The following is a 19,198-nucleotide window of genomic DNA, read 5'->3' on the forward strand; positions in this document are numbered from 1 at the left end:
AAAGAGCCCAGGTTGGCTAGCCCTGAACTAGACTAAAAAAAAGTGGTATAGATTCTCCTGCTTGAGCAGAGATCTTCTAGTCTAACCTCCTGCTCAAGCAGGAGACTCTGACTATTCTGGACAAATGGTTATTCAGTCTCTTCTTCAAAACTTCCAATGATGGAGGACCCACCACTTCTGGAGGCCAGTCGTTCCACTGGTCAGTTGTCCTCACTGTCAGGAAGTTTCTCCTTAATTCCAGCTTACCTCTCTCCTTAGTTTCCATCTGTTGCTTCTTGATCTGCCTTCAGGCACCTTGGAGAAGAGCTTGACTCCCTCTTCTTTGGGCAGCCCCTTTGATACTGGAAGACTGCTATCCTGTCCCCCCTCATCCTTCTCTTCATTAAACGAGACAGAGTTTCATTAAACTAGATAGAACTGGCATCAAATCTGATAACTAGCTCAACACATCGGTTGACTGACCCCAGACCTCTCTGCAGGCCTGCAATTTAACTGGGCTTCTTCTCTCCAGCTGCTTGCCCGCTGCTTAGATGTGTAAATAATATGTAAGGAAGGCTTGGAGACATATTAATGACCAGGCAGGCATCTGCCAGGGTAGCAGAGAGATTGTCTTTTCATGATCGGGTCAGGCCTCTAATTCAGCGTAACCTCCAAGATGTGAAAAAAGGGGAAGATTTATTCCTGTACTGCAGTTTGGCCACACACGTTCAGGGAGTGTTTCTTAAAGTAACATTATCTTCAACTGCAAACAATCCCTCTTGCTAACAGACCCAACCCTACAGATGTTTGCTGCCCACCCTCAAAGTGGGTGGGTGGCAAGCCAATAAGAAAGGCCGTTGGAAAAAAAACGACTCGGATACCCCAAAGTGATGTTCAGATCATTTTCAAAGGCCTTCCAGATTGATCCCATTGTTTATGTATTTATTTATGGCTACATTCTATCTCTGGCAGGGGATCCCATAGAGCAGGGGTCCCCAACTTGTGGGCCACAGCCCGGTACTGGGCGGTGACCACTGGACCGTGGCACAGGACACTTAATAATAATAATAATAATAATAATAATAATAATAATAATAATAATAAACATCCACATCTGCCTATCCCAGGTCCTGGGTAAGGACTCGATAGGTAGACAAAATGCCAAATCCAGTCTGAACATCTGGCTGACTGTGCGATGATCGATAATAATAATAAAGTTGGAAGGGATGTTGGAGGTCATCTCGTCCAACCCCTTGCTCAGGCAGGAAACCCTACTCCATACCAGACAAATGGCTGTCCAGTCTCTTCTTTAAAACTTCCAGTGTTGGAGCTTTCACCACTTCTGGAGGCAGGTTGTTCCACTGGTTCATTATTCTAACTGTCAGGAAGTTTCTCCTTAGTTCTAGGTTGGTAGAACTTGTGCTAGCGCCGTGGCCGCAGGACGCAAAACTGGGCCCCACAGTTCACTTTGCAATTGTGCCAAGAAAGATCGTGGAATGGGTCAAAGCTTGCTGAACAAGTGTCTCCTTTAACATTGGGCTCCATTGCGGTCGTAAGTCAATGACCATCTGTAATTAAATTGAATTAGTGAATTGTCCCACAGCAAATTGGCGGCTACGGTGAGTCGGCTGTGGCACATTGGCCGCGATAGGCTCTCCCATTCTGCTGGTTGGAAACTTAACCTGGGATTCCTTTGATGGACCCGAGTGTTTCCTTAAAAAGACGTCAGAATCAAACCCCTTGGGCCGTGGGTCGGTCGCCAAAAGCAGTGACCCGCACCACATTTTGCATGGAAACAATCCGGTTTGTGTTGGGCTGCCGAAATTAGCACAGCACAGTCTGCACTTTCCCAATGAGGCTGTTCCCATTTTTTATTATTATTTTTTTGTGTGTATGTTCTACTTTGGAATTAAAGTTCACTTTTATCTTGATCACTGGCCACATCTTAAGCCTGTTTATGGCCAAGGTTTTGCTCAAGAGCCTGGGTTTTGTGGGGGCACCCCTCCACCTTTTCGAATGTTGCTGGTTAGGCTTGTTTAGATCAAGAAGCCAGAGATAAGCTATCCTTGCCTGATAAGACAGTGTCCAGAGGCTGCTTCTTGGACTTGGAACCTATGAGGAGTCTTGTGTGTGTGTTGCAATTTCCCCCCCCCCCCAGCTGTTCTTACGGCCTAGCAAGATTCTCTTCCACTCTGCTGATTTAAGTTGTAAAGTACAGAAGGAAAAGAGATGGGTTTTTGGATCATAGGATCATAGAGCTGGGGAGGACCTTGCAGGTCTTGTAGTCCAGGGGTTCCCAACCTGTGGACCGTGGCTGGGTAGCGGAGCAGGCTGGCCAGTGTCCACATACGTGAACACACACCCACTCGTGTCCTGTGAAGACAGGACGCTGCGCCACACAGTGCAAAAACGGGCCGCTACCGTGCCTCGGGGTGCAAAAATGGACTGACGACGCACCACAGGGTGCAAAAACGGGCCGACGACGCACTGTGGGGTGCAAAAATGGGTCAATGCTGCGCCACGCGGTGCAAAAACGGGCTGATGCTGTGCTGCGGGGTGCAAAAACGGGCTGACGCCGCACCGGGGTGCAAAAATGGGAGGCTGCCATGCCGCAGGGCGCAGAAACGGGACACCGCACTGCACGACAATGGGCCGATACCGCGTCTCGGGGTGCAAAAATGGGGTACCGCCATGCCTCACTATGTGAAAATGTGCCGATGCCACACCTCAGGGCGCAGAAATGGCACTGTGTACAAAACAGGACAGGGCTAGCACGTATCACGCAAGCGCTAGCCCCGTCCCGTTTGCATCATGCGCATGCTTGTGGCCCCGTGTGGGCAAAATTTCCTATTTATGATGGTCGCAGCACCTGAATGTAAATCATGGGACAGCCATAAGTGTGACAAACAACCATCAGTCCCTTTTCTCCGATCCGTTGTAACTTTGAAGGGTCACTAAATGAACTGGTCGAGGATTACCTGCATAGCTTTCCTAAATAAACCTCGTGTCATTTCCCTAGATCTCGGCAACGATTCTGATACGATCCGAAATCATGTCCTTTTTCAGCCAAGCCAGGATCCCAAATCCGAAAGGTTGCTAGGCAGCTTGGCTGGGATCAGGAGTCTCCTACGACGGAGGAAGATTGGAGAGACAATGTGAAAGGAAGGGCTTTTTCCAACGAAGGAAGTCTGGTGCCTGGTGATAACAGGGAATCCAAAGGGACGTTTAGAGGTCGCGGCATAGCGAAGTGCGAAAAGCACAGCTCCGCAACCTCCCGTCGGACATGTTGCTCTCTGGGCTAATAACCCGGCGATGATTTTCTCTGATTTCCTCTCTCTTGCCCTTCCTCTCTCTTCTCCTTCAAGCAACATTCAAGGAGCAAATCTGAGCCAGGTTCCTATTTGAGAAATGTGTATTTTGGGGGGGGCGACATCCAACGGGGTCCATTCCAAAGAAGTGGAAGCCGTTGTCTTCCGATTTTATTCAAACTTTGTTAGACCACACCTGGAATACTGCAACCAGTTTTGGTCCACGCATTACAAAAAAGATGTGGAGACTTTGGGAAAAGTGCAGAGAAGAGCAAGTAGGTTGATCCAAGGCCTGGAGGCTAAAACACACGAAGAATGGCTGCAGGACTTGGGTCTGGCTAGTCTAAAGAAAAGAAGAAATAGCGGAGACATGATAGCAGTCTTTCAGTATTTGAGAGGCTGTCACCAGAAGAGGGGGTCATGTTGTTCACCAGAGCAGCAGAGGGAAAGGCGAGAAACAATGGTTGGAAGCTGATTAAAGAAAGACGCAACCTGGAATTAAGGAGAAACTTCCTGACAGTGAGGATTAACAATTAACCAGTGGAACAGCTTGCCACCAAAAATGGCTGTCCAGCCTCTTCTTAAAAACTTCCAGTGTTGGAGCATTCACCACTTCTGGAGGCAGGTTGTTCCACTGGTTAATTGTTCTAACTGTCAGGAAGTTTCTCCTTAGTTCCAGGTTGCTTCTCTCCTTGGTCAGTTTCCATCCGTTGCTTCTTGCTCTACCTTCTGGTGCTTTGGAGAATAGCTTGACTCCCTCTTCTTTGGGGCAGCCCCTGAGATATTGGAAGACTGCTATCCTGTCCCCCCTCGTCCTTCTCTTCATTAAACTAGACATTCCCAATTCCAGCAACCGTTCCTTGTATGCTTAGCCTCCAATCCTCTAATCCTCTTTGTTGCTCTTCTCTGCACTCTTTCCAGAGTCTCAACATCTTTTTTACATTGTGGTGACCAAAACTGGGTGCAGTATTCCAAGTGTGGCCTTACCAAGACCTTGTAAAGTGGTATTAACCCTTCACCTGATCTTGATTCTATCCCTCTGTTAATGCAGCCTAGCACTGTGTTGGCCTTTTTGGCAGTTGCAGCACACTATGTCTTGAATTAATCGTTGCTGTACGAACCCAACCACTGTGCAATTTTTGCCTCCATTTTTATTGATTACATTTTTGTTCCGCTTTGATTACTTCACAAAGGTAGTCCTCGGCTTATGACCATTTAGTGACCTATCCAAGTTACAACAGCAATCCAAAAAGTTTTTCACATTTAACGACCGTTCCAACATCCCCAGGGTCACGTGATCAAAATTCAGACGCTTGGCAACTGACTCATATTTATGATTGCTGCCGCGTCCCGGGGGGGGTGTCACCTAATCTCCTTTTGTGACCTTCTGACAAGCAAGGTCCATGGGGGGGGGGGAAGCTAGATTCATTTAACAACCGTACTGTATCACTAATTTAACAACTGCAGGGGTTGCCTTAAATACAGTGGGGCAAGAAAAGTCAGAAAATGGTGCAAAGCTCACTTAACAGCTGTCTCGCTTAGTGACAGAAATTTTGGGCTCCATTGCGGTCAAGGACTTAGCTCTATTGTGGCTAATATTTTTAACGATAAAAATCACACCTCCCTCCATGATCAAATAGCCGGGAGCTACGTGAAAACAGTCTCCTCCATTTCGATCGTATTTACACCACGTCAAGGTTCTTGTCTCAGCTCAAAAATTGGCCCTGGGCTGGTCTTGCTGCCTGCAAAAAGCATTATTCCAAATCGCTTTAACATAAACAAATTTAGTGAAACTCTAGCCTTTAAAACTCGGCGAAGAGGAAGGAACTGGAGAATTGCTGTCCCGTCTGAAAAATTGCTTTTGGAGAACCGGGCCGCAAGGTTAAGACGGCTGTCGTATTAAACTTTGCAACTCTCTGGATAAACGATTAGGAGAAGATTTATTGGGGATGTTGATGGAAGCTTTTGAGACCGGCAATAACTCAGGCCGCTTAATTCTTGCTTTTCCTGAAGGAAAAAAAAACACGGCTCTCCAGATTAATCGCAGGGCAGTGCGGACGGCTTAAATTGAGCTTATTGCTATATTCACCGAGTCTTACGGGTTTGTTCAACAAATCGCATTTGAAATAAACTTGGCTTTGTCCTCTGAGCAAAGGGCATCCATTAGCTGGAGGGCGGTCATTTTGGGGACACCTTCTGTGCCTAGTGTTGAAGGAAAAGTCTTCTTCAGGGTCCAGTCCAAGCCGGGAATAAACAACATGGCAACTGCTTTAGAAAGAAGGCTGCAGTTTATTGAAGAGGAGAGCCAGACAGAAAGATGGCTCTGGAAGAAAAAAAAGAGAGCGAGCACATGTAGGGAGTGGGTTTTTATACCTTCTTGAGCCCTTTGTTTGGAGTTGTTTCCTGTTCCTGTTTGAGGCTTTGTATTTCCTGTGTCATGTATTCTGACCTGTACGTATCTTTGAAGCAGAGATTTGTGGCTTATTAAAAGTGGAAAGAGCTGTCAATCATACAGTGAGGTCGGTCAGATTTTGCATCTAAGTATTATATGAGGGAACATTCTGAGTTTATGTTGCATTTTGGGGGGCAGGTTCTATGGCTCTTCTTCCCGTTAAGTCTTCCTCCAGTTTTATAAGTACACAACTTTCACAACTGAAGTATTGTCTCTGATGTCTAATCCTGCAGGAGCTATTTTGATACGCCATTCCACGTGTGGGACATTTAGAAATTGTAAACCACATTAAGTCAATTTTTTTATGATTGCAATTGTGGCCCGCTGAATTAAACACAACTGGCTGTGTTCACCGATCCAGCTCAACGACGTAGTTTACAAATTGCAAGGGCTAGATTTACACAGTATGCCGAGCGAAATCTAAAACACACATTAGCTAAGGACGGTATTTAAATCCAGCCTTTGCCCATGAATTAGCCCTCTTGTTTAAGCTAAATCATCACAAACTTAAAAAAAAGAGAGAGAGAGGCTGTCTAATTTAACCAACTACTCAGGACAGCATCTGCTAACTATTTCAGACAGCTGCTGTAACTTAAATTAGCCTTTCGGAGTTATTGGGAAAAGAAATAGCATACCGAAACAAAAGCAGCTGAAGGAAATGGCATAGCAAATCGAATTCTGCACAGCCAGAATTCGCTGTGTATAGGATCAGGAACAGAACAGGAACAAGAAGAGAACTTTAATCTGCATTTTTGTTCTTCTACAGTTTGTGGCATAGTCTGCATATTTTAATCCACCAATCGAGTCCTTCCCAAGGACCCAAGATAGGCAGATGCTTGATGGTGTTGGAAGTAATAATATTAATAATAATAAAGTTGAAAGGGACCTTGGAGGTCATCTAGTCCAACCCCCTGCTCAGGCAGGAAACCTTATACCATTTCAGACAAATGGCTGTCCAGTTTCTTCTTAAAAATCTCCAGTGATGGAGCACCCACAATTTCTGGGGGCAAGCAGTTACACTGATTAATGGTCCTCACTGTCAGGAAGTTTCTCCTTAGTTCCAGATTGCTTCTCTCCTTGGTTAGTTTCTATTCTATTCTATTCTATTCTATTCTATTCTATTCTATTCTATTCTATTCTATCCCATATTCCTATTCTATTCTATTCTATCCCATATTCCTATTCTATTCTATTCTATCCCATTATTCTATTCTATTCTATTCTATTCTATTCTATTCTATTCTATCCCATATTCCTATTCTATTCTATTCTACTCTACTCTACTCTACTCTACTCCACTCCACTCCACTCTATTCCCTATTTTCTATTCTATATTCCAGTGGTGGCGAACCTATGACACACGTGCCAGAGGCGCGCGGCGCTCAGAACCCTCTCTGTGGGCACGCGTGCCGCTGCTGCCAGCAGTTTGCACAGGTCCATTAGACCACTGCCGCCACCCAGAGCAGCAGCCCCACCCAGCACAAAGGAGGCGAAGCAGCCGGCTTGCAAGCTCGAGTAGAGGTGGTAGAGCACGCCCACGCCCTGCAAGCCAAAGGCCACCCCGAGCAGGGAAAACTGGATCCCCATCGGCGCCATGGCTCCCCCAGTCCCAGCTAGGATTGCGTGTCTCCCCCCATCTATGCTGGGCCTCCTGCCCACCGCCCCACCCACCAGAGACCCTCCCTCAGCCCTGCCCGGCCCCACAGCCATTCCCCCCATGAGCAACATCGAGGTGGCCATGCCCACCCTAGCTGCGTTCATCCAGTTTGCCATGACAACCGCAGCCATGCCCACCCAGTGGGCTACGCCCCCATGCCCCCCCCCCCCCGAGGGCACCACAATGCTAATGCGGCCCTGGCACTTTGCGATAAAGAAGTGGGTTTTGGGTTGTGGTTTCGGCACTCAGTGTCTAAAAGGTTCGCCATCACTGCTATATTCTATTTTATTCCCTATTTTCTATTCTATTCTATTCTATTCTATTCTATTCTATCCTTTGCTGCCGTTGTAACTTTGAACGATCGCTAAGTCGAGGACTCCCTGTATGGTCAGAAGGAACAGCAAGACTTCTCTTTCAGCAGATTTAACCACCCGAATCCGATAAATTTGTCTGGCGGCAGCAAGCTTTCTGGTTTTTCCTGCCCAGCTGGCCTCCCTGGGTGCCGATTAACTCCGAAGGGGAGAGGGCGGAGGAGGTTAAACAAAGAAGCCAGGATCCCAGCCAGCCGAAAGGAACTTGCTGTCAAAGCCTCTTTAGAGAGGCAAAGCAGAAATGAGAATAATAATAATAATAATAATAATAATAATAATAATAATAATAATACAACACAACAGACAGTAAGTGCCGCCTATGCAAAGAAGCTGAAGAAACAGTGGACCACCTGGTAAGCTGCTGCAAGAAGATTGCACAGACTGACTACAAGCAGCGGCATGACAAAGTAGCAACAATGGTGCATTGGAAGATCTGCAAAAAATATCATTTGCCTGTAAGCAAAAACTGGTGGGATCATAAAATAGAGAAAGTCATAGAAAATGATAAAATTAAACTGCTCTGGGACTTCAGAATTCAAACAGACAAGCACCTGCAACATAACACCCCAGACTTAACAATTGTCGATAAGAAAGACAAAAAAGTCTGGATAGTGGACGTGGCAGTGCCTGGAGACAGCAGAATAGAAGAGAAAGAACTGGAGAAGATAATAAAATACAAAGACCTACAAATAGAAATAGAAAGACTGTGGCAAAAGCAAGCAAGGGTAGTACCAATAGTCATAGGCTCCTTGGGTGCAATCCCAAAACAACTGGAGCACCACTTGAACACCATTGGCATTGACAAATTCGCTATTAGTCAATTGCAAAAGGCGGCCTTACTAGGAACTGCTTCCATCCTGAGCCGAGGTGGCGCAGCAGTTAGAGTGCAGTACTGCAGGCCACTTTAGCTGACTGTGTTCAGCAGGTCAGTGGTTCAAATCTCACCGGCTCAAGGTTGACTCAGCCTTCCATCCTTCCGGGGTAGGTAAAATGAGGACCCAGATTGTTGGGGGCAATGTAAATATATATATATATATTTTTAGGTTTTGCTAACAAAGAATAAAGAGAGAATGGTATAGCTATTTCGAGTTCCTTTAACTCTCATCAGCCAAACTTACTCTTCTGAGATTCGAACCTGGGCTATCTGCATGTTAGGCAGATGTTATAACGTCTAAGACACGGGTTCTCTCCCACTCTATTAGCTATCAGGTAAATATATATATGTATATGTATATATATATATATATATATATATATATATATATATATATATATATATATATATATGTAGGTCTTTGGTTGTTCGGGTTTTCTCCCACGTAAAATTGGAAGTGTCTTGGCGACGTTTCGACGAAGTCCCATTCGTCATCTTCAGGCTGGTGCTTTCAGCTTCGTGCCTCGAGCAGCAATGTGTGGTCTTAGCTGTTTCTTCCTTTTAACTGCCAGTGGGGGTATGAACTGATTGGGTGGGAGCTTGGCTGTGTTCTGATTGGGTGGAGGTGTGTTCTGATTGGTTAGGGGCGTGGCTGTGCTCTGATTGGCTGGGGGGTTGGCTGTGCTCTGATTGGCTGGGGGGTTGGCTGTGCTCTGATTGGCTGGGGGAGTGTTCTGTTTGGTTGTGCTCAGGTTAGTCTGAGTTGCAGAGGGATTCAAGATTTTGGGCTGCCCTGCCATTCCTTGGCTTCGCGTTCGTGGTCGTGCTTCCTCTTCATGGAGGGTGTCAGTTTGCTTCATGTATGGATTGGGGGGGTTTAAAGTGGCTAATGATGCAGCTGTGGTCTGGCTTCTGGTTTGTGGTCGTGCCTCATAGTCAGTGTGGCTTTGGGTTTGTTTTTTGCGTGGATGTTTGGTGGTGACATCCTGTGTGGTTTTTGTGAGTGTGGGTCTGGTATCATTTTTTGTGTTAGGGAGTCGTTTGTCAATGAGGGCGGGTTTCCAAATGGCTGGTAGGCGGGAGGTATCATCTCGCTTGTTCATGCTGTGTGGGCGTTTTTCTATCTCGATGGCTTCTCTGATTATTCTGTTATTAAAATGTTCACTTTTGGCAATGGTTCTGGTATTTTTAAAGTCAATTTCATGTCCTGTAGCTTTAAGGTGTTGGACCAGGGAAGATGTTGGTTCCTCTTTTTTGATTGAGTTCTTATGTTCTTCAATGCGTGCACTTATTCTTCTGTTGGTTTGTCCGATGTATGTGGTGGGACAAGTGGTGCATGGGATTTCGTATACTCCTTGATTTTCTAATTCAATTTTATCTTTGGGGTTTCTAAGGATGGTGGATATTTTTTTTCTGTTTGTGCAGAATGCTGTTTTGATGTTGTGTTTATGGAGGATCTTACTGATTCTGTCTGTGATGCCTTTTATGTATGGGAGGATGGCTTTGCCGTTTTCTTGTTCTTTGTCTTGCCAACCCCCCAGCCAATCAGAGCACAGCCAACCCCCCAGCCAATCAGAGCACAGCCACGCCCCTAACCAATCAGAACACACCTCCACCCAATCAGAACACAGCCAAGCTCCCACCCAATCAGTTCATACCCCCACTGGCAGTTAAAAGGAAGAAACAGCTAAGACCACACATTGCTGCTCGAGGCACGAAGCTGAAAGCACCAGCCTGAAGATGACGAATGGGACTTCGTCGAAACGTCGCCAAGACACTTCCAATTTTACGTGGGAGAAAACCCGAACAACCAAAGACCTACATACAAATACCCGCGAAAACCTCAGAAAAAAATATATACATATATATATATATATATATATATATAATATATATATATATATATATATATATATATATATATATATACATTGCTTACTGGTGTACACCGCTTAGAGAGTGCTTGCACTTAAAGCGGTATATAAGTCTCATAAATAAATAAATACCTGTAATACCATCAAACATCCACGTCTGCCTATCCCAGGTCCTGGGTAAGGACTTGATAGGTAGACAAAATGCCAAATCCAGTCTGAACATCTGGCTGACTGTGCGATGATCCATAATAATAACCAGATGGTATAAACATCACATCGTGATGCTCCAGCCAGAATGGGCAGCATCCAATCTCAACAGGCAAATATTCTGCGCTCGGCCATTCGGAGGTACGGAACGCGCCGTTTCCGACGCCCCACGAGGGATTGGCCGATGTCTGCTCTGGCAGCATTTACCTTTTCAACCCCATCTCTGCCGGGTGATGAAGGAAGAAATGATAGAAACAGAAGCCATGATGAAACTGTACCGAGGGGTGTGTGGAATCACCGCGGTAAGGTGTCTTTGGAAAGGATCCAGGTCAGGGTTTGATCCCAAAAGGGAACTGGCTTTTCTTGGGGTTTCATTTTTTTACTTTTCTTTGAACACATTTCGCTTCTCATCCAAGCAGCGTCTTCAGTTCGGTTCTGATGAATTGTAAAAAAAAAAAGTTTGAGACTCTGGAAAAAAGAGTGCAGAGAAGAGCAACAAAGATGATTAGGGGGATTGAAGGCTGACACATACCAATCATTGTTGCTGGATTTGGGTATGTCTAGTCCAGTGTTTCTCAACCTTGACAATTTTAAGGCATGTGGACTTCAACTCCCAGAATTCCACAGCCAGCAATGCTGGCTGTGGAATTCTGGGAGTTGAAGTCCACATGCCTTAAAATTGTCAAGGTTGAGAAACACTAGTCTAGTCTAAAGAAGAGAAGGACCAGGGGTGACAGAATAGCAGTCTTCCAATATTTGAGGGGCTGCCCCAAAGAAGAGGGGGGGGGTCCATCTCTTCCCCAAAGCCCCTGAAGGCAGGACAAGAAGCAACGGATGGAAAGTAATCAGAGGGAGAACCAGTCTAGAACTAAGGAGAACTTTCCTGACAATTAGAACAATTAACCAGTGGAACAACCTGCCTCCAAAAGTTGTGGGTGCTCCATCATTGGAGGTTTTTAAGAAGGGATTGTCTGAAATGGTGTAGGGCAGGGGTCTTCAAACATGGCCCTTTCATGACTCACGGACCTCAACTCCCAGAATTCCTCAGCCAGGCACGCTGGCTGAGGAATTCTGGGAGTTGAAGTCCACGAGTCATAAAAGGGCCGAGTTTGAAGACCCCTGGTGTAGGCTCTCCCGCTTGAGCAGGGGGTTGGACTAGAAGATCTCCAAGGTCCCTTGCAGCGTGTTGATGCTGCAAAGGTCGTAACTGTGAAGAAACAGTTCTGTTTTCATTGCCGTCATAACTTTGAACCGTCACTAAATGGACTGTTGTAAGCCTGTATTCCAGGCTTAATCCTCCGTTTTGATGTACCGAGAAAAGCAGCTGTAATTTTTGCTACAACTCTTGAAACTGTCTGGGCTTTGAAAGCATTTTACTCCCACGGATTTAGCACGTTGTGGCTGCTCGGATCTTATTTACGCACGTTGTTGGTGTTAGCTGCAAAGTCGTGTCCGACCCATCGCGACCCCGTGGACAACGTTCCTCCAGGCCTTCCTGTCCTCTACCATCTTCTGGAGTCCATTGAAGCTCACGCCTCCTGCTTCAGGGTCTCCATCCAGCCACCTCCTTCTCTGTCGTCCCCTTCTTCTCTTGCCCTCCATCTTTCCCAGCATCAGGCTCTTCTCCAATGAGTCCTTCCTTCTCATTAGGTCCTTGAGTTTCCACTTCAGGATCTGGCCTTCTAAAGAGCAGTCGGGGTTGATCTCCTCTAGGACCGACCGGTTGGATCGCCTTGCAGTCCAGGGGACTCGCAGGAGTCTTCTCCAGCACCAGAGTTCAAAGGCCTCCATTCTTTGGCGCTCAGTTACGTGATGCTTAAGCTCCAATACAGTTTTCAGTGCTCGGTTACGTGCCACGTTGTGAATACATCAGTTTTGTTAATCGTGACTTATTGGGTTGTATGGATGCAGCCCCCTGTCCTTTGGACTTGCAAGGGACCTGTTCCTTGCTGGCTGGAATTTACAATCGTTCAGGAGTGAGCCCAATTTTGTTAAGAAAGCGACTCGCCTGCAGCTGAGTTTGGAGCAGTGGCAGAGCCCTTTCTGGGCTCCACAGCTGGACCTTAAAACCGAGCTGAACTGAAGAGGGAGAGAAGAATAACCAAGTTTTCAACGGACCCAGTTCTCCTCCACCCGCTTCCCAGCCTTTGAAGTAGGCAAGGTGGAGATTGATGGCTTCAACAGCTGGCTTGTAGAAAGAAGGCAACCCATAATAGTCCTTTACTGATGGAGTTCACCCAGAGGTGCTCAGGATCTTCCTGTTAAATCCCAAACTGACTTCAGTTTCTCCACTAAAGGAAGTAGTCCCATTGTTCGGTCTTCCTGCAGTAAATATTTTGGAGTGTCTAATTTTCATAAGAGGCTTATGGCCAGTCTAGATAAAAAAAGGACTGGGGGGGGGGCAGAGACACACGTGATAGTATTCCAGTATTTGAGGGGCTGCCACAAAGAAAAGGGGGGGGGTTTCAACTTATTTTCCAAAGTACCAGAGGGCAGGAGAAGAAACAATGGATGGAAGCTGATCAAGGAGAGAAGCAACCTGGAATTAAGGAGAAACTCCCTGACAGTGAGGACAATTAACCAGTGGAACTACTTGCCTCCAGAAATTGTGGGCGCTTCGTCACTGGAAGTTTTAAAGAAGAGACTGGATAACCATTTGTCTGAAATGGTATAAGGTCCCTGGTCGAGCAGCAGGCTGGTCGCTTCCAGCTCTATTTTGATTAAATTGATTGAAGAGATAGATGGATGGATGGATGGATGGATGGATGGATGGATGTTAAGGTAGAGATGAATATTTAGATAGGTAGGTAGGTAGGTAGGTGGATGGATGCATGGATGGATGGATGGATAGATGGATGGATGGATGCATGCATGGATGCATGGATGCATGAGCCGAGGTGGCGCAGCAGTTAGGGTGCAGTACTGCGGGCCTCTTTAGCTGACTGTGTTCAGCAGGTCAGCGGTTCAAATCTCACCGGCTCAAGGTTGACTCAGCCTTCCATCCTTCCGGGGTAGGTAAAATGAGGACCCAGATTGTTGGGGGCAATGTAAATATATATATATATATATATACATTGCTTACTGGTGTACACCGCTTAGAGAGTGCTTGCACTTAAAAGCGGTATATAAGTCTCATAAATAAATAAATAAATGTTAAGATAGAGAGAGATGAATGTTTAAATAGGTAGGTGGGTGGGTGGATGGATAGATGGATGGATGGATGGATGCATGGATGGATGGATAGATGGATGGATGGATGTTAAGAAAGAGAGAGAGATGAATGTTAAGATAGATGTATGTATGTATATATGTATGTATATTAAGATAGAGATGAATATTTAGATAGGTGGATGGATGCATGGATGGATGGATGGATGGATAGATGGATGGATGCATGGATGTTAAGAAAGAGAGAGATGAATGTTAAGATAGATGTATGTATGTATATATGTATGTATATTAAGATAGAGATGAATGTTTAGATAGATAGGTGGGTGGATGGATGGATGGATGGATGGATGTTAAGAAAGAGAGAGATGAATGTTAAGAAGGATGGATAGATAGATAGATAGATAGATAGATAGATAGATAGATAGATAGTCAGAAGTTGTGGGGGCTTCATCACTGCAGGCTTTTAAGAAGAGACTGGGCAGTCTTTTGAGCAGGGGGTTGGACTAGATGACCTCCAAGATCCCTTCCAGCTCTGTTCCGATTGACTTTTGCTGGAAAAAGCTGTGAACATTTCACCCTTGTGGCCGTTGGTCCCATGATTTACATTCGGACGCTGGGCCACTGGATCGCATTTATGACGGTGGCAGCGTCCCGGAGTCCTGCGATTTCCCCTTTTGCGACCTTCTGACCAGCAAAGTCAATGGGAGGGGCAGCCCGATTCACTTAACGACCGTGTTACGTGACCGAACCGCTGCGGCGATTCCCTTAAGAAGAGTGCACAAGAAACCTCGTAAAAGGGGGCAAAGCCCACTTCACCAACGCCTCCCTTGGCAAACGGAAATGTGGGGCTCCTTTGCGGTCGTAAGTTGGAGGACCGTTGGAACGGGACCTCCCCGGGAAGGCACCGAGGCGAGATGACTTTCAGACAACTTTGTTGGTGTCTTTTAAAAGCCGTTTGAAAGCTTCCTCAGCCGCCGCCTTTTAATTATTAAGAATAAATGATGGCATTGCCGGGCCTGATTTATTATCCCTTTTAATGATTTGATCTTTGAACACCACTCGCTCCTCCGTGTCTCCCTGCAGCTTCCCGAGAGTTGGAACAATTTTAACAAGGTTACGGGTGGCATCAGTTGCTGGCACTTAAGTGGGACCACACGTAACTCTTAACTCCGAGCCTGCTGGAAGAAGGAGGTCTCGTTCCTGGTTTTCATTCTCTTCCATTCTTACCCTATCAAGACTTCGCAATTTTATCACCGGTTTTCTTTTCTTTTTTTAATTTTTCCGTCTCTGGAGATAACTGTGTTCCAGTTTGGGAATAAGCTTTCTGTCCTGAGATATAAAACAGAACCTTTCATATTTCTTCTTCTTCTTCTTCTTCTTCTTCTTCTTCTTCTTCTTCTTCTTCTTCTTCTTCTTCTTCTTCTTCTTCTTTCTTCTTCTTCTTCTTCTTCTTCTTCTTCTTCTTCTTCTTCTTTTCTTCTTCTTCTTCTTCTTCTTCTTCTTCTTCTTCTTCTTCTTCTTCTTCTTCTTCTTCTTCTTCTTCTTCTTCTTCTTCTTCTTCTTCTTCTTCTTCTTCTTCTTCTCCTCCTCCTCCTCCTTCTCCTCCTTCTCCTTCTCCTTCTTTCAAACAACTCCAACCTTTTTAAGAAGAGACTGGACAGCCATTTGTCTGAAATGGTGTAGGGTTTCCTGTCTGAGCAGGGAGTTGGACTAGATGACCTCCAAGGTCCCTTCCACCTCGGTTATTCTGCTATTCTTTCTCTTTCTTTCTTTCTTTCTTTCTTTCTTTCTTTCTTTCTTTCTTTCTTTCTTTCCTTCCTTCCTTCCTTCCTTCCTTCCTTCCTTCCTTCCTTCCTTTCTTTCTTTCTTTCTTTCTTTCCTTCTTCCCTCCCTCCCTCCCTCCCACCCAGCCATTTGTCTGAAATGGTATAGGGTTTCCTGCCTGAACAGGGGATTGATGACCTCCTAGATGACCTCCAAGGTCCCTTCCAACATCATCATCATCATTATCATCATCATCATCATTATTATTATTATTATTATTATTATTATTATACCACCAATGCTAGCTTCCTTGGACGTTCCTTCTCTTTCTGTGCTTGGAATAAAAAGCATATACAGGCAGTCCTCCCCTTATGGCCACAAGGGAGCCCCAAATTTAAGTTGCTAAGCTGGCGATGTGACTTTCGCCTCCTTTTTATGACACACCTTGTCCCATTGGTTAACTGAATCGTTGCAGCTATTCAGTTAGTAACACGGTCGTTAAGCGAATGTGGCTCCCCCCCCATTGACTTTGCTTGTCCGGAGGTTGCCAAAGTGGGATCACGTGACCCCCTCCAGGACACGGCAACTGTCATAAATGTCAGTCAGTTGTCAAGCATCCAAATATAAATCCCCTGACCCTGGGCATGTGCAGTTTTATCATAAGTGTGAAAAATGGTCTTAAGTCGCTTTTTTCCCAGTCCGTTGTCACTTGGAACGGCCACTATACGAACAGTTGTAAGTTTGAGGACCGCCTGTCTAGAAAAAAGGATCTTTTTGCTTGCATCAACCGTATGCAAATAAACAGGAAAAAAAAACCCTTGTCTGTCCACAGGTATCCTTTGAGGCGAGGAAGTTCCTTCACATTCCTAACTCCGGGATCCCAGTGGGATTTTACTCTGGTAAGTGAAAGTAAATTAACTCACTGCTTCGTTTGGTTTGCCCACTGGAGCATATTTATAGCTACATGCAACATTGCAGGCAGAACTGCCATTATAGCAATGCTTCTCAACCCTGGACTTCTGGGAGTTGAAGTCCACCCCTCTTAAAGCAGGCTGGCTGGGGAATTCTGGGAGTTGAAGTCCACCCATTTTGAAGCATGTTGGGGGATTCTGGGAGTTGAAGTCCACCCATCTTTTTTTTTTTTAATTAAAAGTTTTATAAATTTTACAAAAAAACAAAAACAATACAAAACAAAAGAGAACATATACAAAAAGAAAACTAAACATTACATATATAAAAAAAAACCCCCCAACCCCCACCCCTGAGCTTCCCAGAGCAGAATATAGGCTTAATTAAAAATTAAAGAGTAAAAATAAGAAATTAAATTAAAGATTTTATATTTATATATAAAAAAGGAAAGAAAAAAAAAGATACCTATATATATATATATAGAATAAAACTTATGAAAAAGCTATATGATATTTTTGTATACCCAATCTAAATTGTGTAAATTTTATCCATTTGTCCCAAACAGCATAAAACTTCTCTTGAGTTTGTTGTTTTAAGAAAGCCGAAATCTTTGCCATTTCCGCCAAGTAAGCTACTTTAAGAAACCATTCCTGCAATGTAGGCAAAGATTCCTTCTTCCAATATTGTCCTACTAACAGCCTAGCGGCTGTAATCAAATTTAACATCAATACAACCTCCTTTGTATCACAATCTATAACAATACCCAACAAAAATAATTGCGGAGTAAATTTTACCCTCCTTCTAAGAATTCTCTGGATATTCCACCATATTTTGATCCAAAATGCTTTTATCTCTCTACATGACCACCAAATATGATAATAGGAAGCATCCTTATAACCACATCTCCAACATTTAGGTTGCACGTCAGGGTACATGAAGTCCACCCATCTTAAAGCATGCTGGTTGGGGGATTCTGGGAGTTGAAGTCCACCCATCTTAAAGCATGCTGGTTGGGGGATTCTGGGAGTTGAAGTCCACCCATCTTGAAGCATGCTTGTTGGGGGATTCTGGGAGTTGAAGTCCACCCATCTTAAAGCAGGCTGGCTGGGGAATTCTAGAAATTGAAGGCTACACATCTTAAAGCATTCTGGCTGAGGAATTCTGGGTGTTGAAGCCCACTCATCTTAAAGCATACTGGTTGAGGGATTCTGGGAGTTGAAGTCCACCCATCTTAAAGCAGGCTGGCTGGGGAATTCTGGGAATTGTAGGCTACACATCTTAAAGCAGGCTGGCTGGAGTATTCTGGGTGTTGAAGTCCAGCTATCTTAATGGGTGGATGATTAGAAGTCTGGAAGCTTAAAACACATGAGAAATGGTTGCAGGAATTGGAGTCCACCCCTCTTAAAACATACTGTCTCCCTCCCACTTCCTTCTCTTTAATTGTTGGCAGTCTTCCTTTCATCTTGTAAATCAACTGCAACTTTTCCCCTCGGGGTTTATTTATTCTCCATAATAGCAGAGCTTTTAAAAAATTATGCAACCATATGATCTTAGCTACCCTGCTTTCATCCTGTGGTCAAAGAGGTTATTCTTCAAGGCAGTGATCCTAATCTACTGTCCTACCCTGGGAAAAGAAAAAAAAAATAGAAATTATTTTATTTTTCTTGTCTTACGGTACCCTTCAAATTAAAAAAAGTATGAAAACCAGGAATGTAAAATTGTGTAGCTCTGATGTTGCACTACCAGGATTGGCTAAGGCTGCAAACTCAGCGAGCAGGTAGCCCTTGACGCACGGCCACAATTGAGCTCAAAAAGCTCCAAAAAAGCTGAACTCATAACCTGGGACACCGCAACTGTCATAAATGTGAGTTGGTTGCCAAGCGGCTGTATTTTTTTTATCCCGGGACCACAGAGATGCTTGAACGGTCATAAGTGTGAAAAAGTCACTTTTCTCTGTTGTAACCGGTGGTCACCAAATGAATTGGGTTGGTGGTGGACGGATAGATATAAATAGCATTTAGACTTATATACTGCTTCACAGTGCCTTTACAGCCCTTTCTAAGCCGTTTACAGAGTCAGCCTTTTGCCCCCAACCATCTGGGTCCTCATTTTCCTGATCTTGGAAGCATGGAAGTCTCAGTCAATGCAATACTGCATTCTAGCCACAGCACTACCACAGCTCTATGGTAGGTAGGTGGATGGATAGATGGATGATAGATGGATGGATAGTTAGATAGATAAATAGATATCATAGAAATAGATAATTAGCGAGAGATGTTAGATAGATAGATAGATAGATAGATAGATAGATAGATAGATAGATAGATAGAGATGATAGAGATGATAGAGATGATAGATAATTAGAGAGAGATGATAGATAGAAGATAGATTATAGAAAGATAGAAGATAGATAATGATAGAGATGATAATTACAGAGAGATATAGATAGATAGATAGATAGATAGATAGATAGATAGATAGATAGATAGATAGATAGATAGATGATAGAGAGATGATAGATAGATAGGGATAATAGAGATGATAATTAGTGAGAGATGATAGGTAGGTAGGTAGGTAGGTAGATAGATAGATAGATAGATAGATAGATAGATAGATAGATAGATAGATAGAT

At 44.6% G+C, this 19,198-nt stretch overlaps 1 protein-coding gene across 1 annotated transcript in view; it reads left to right on the forward strand.

Moving 5' to 3' along the window:
- NET1 (neuroepithelial cell transforming 1) overlaps positions 1-19,198 on the forward strand; it is an 86,223-nt gene that overhangs the window by 10,037 nt on the left and 56,988 nt on the right. The window contains exon 2 of the mRNA XM_039345755.1: positions 16,490-16,556. Coding sequence (XP_039201689.1) covers positions 16,490-16,556 — 67 coding nt within the window. The remainder of the gene's footprint in view (positions 1-16,489; positions 16,557-19,198) is intronic.

The sequence above is a fragment of the Crotalus tigris genome, unplaced genomic scaffold (assembly GCF_016545835.1).
Source record: "Crotalus tigris isolate CLP2741 ecotype Arizona unplaced genomic scaffold, ASM1654583v1 scf7180000017975.10810073628:1450386, whole genome shotgun sequence".
Lineage (NCBI taxonomy): Eukaryota > Metazoa > Chordata > Lepidosauria > Squamata > Viperidae > Crotalus > Crotalus tigris.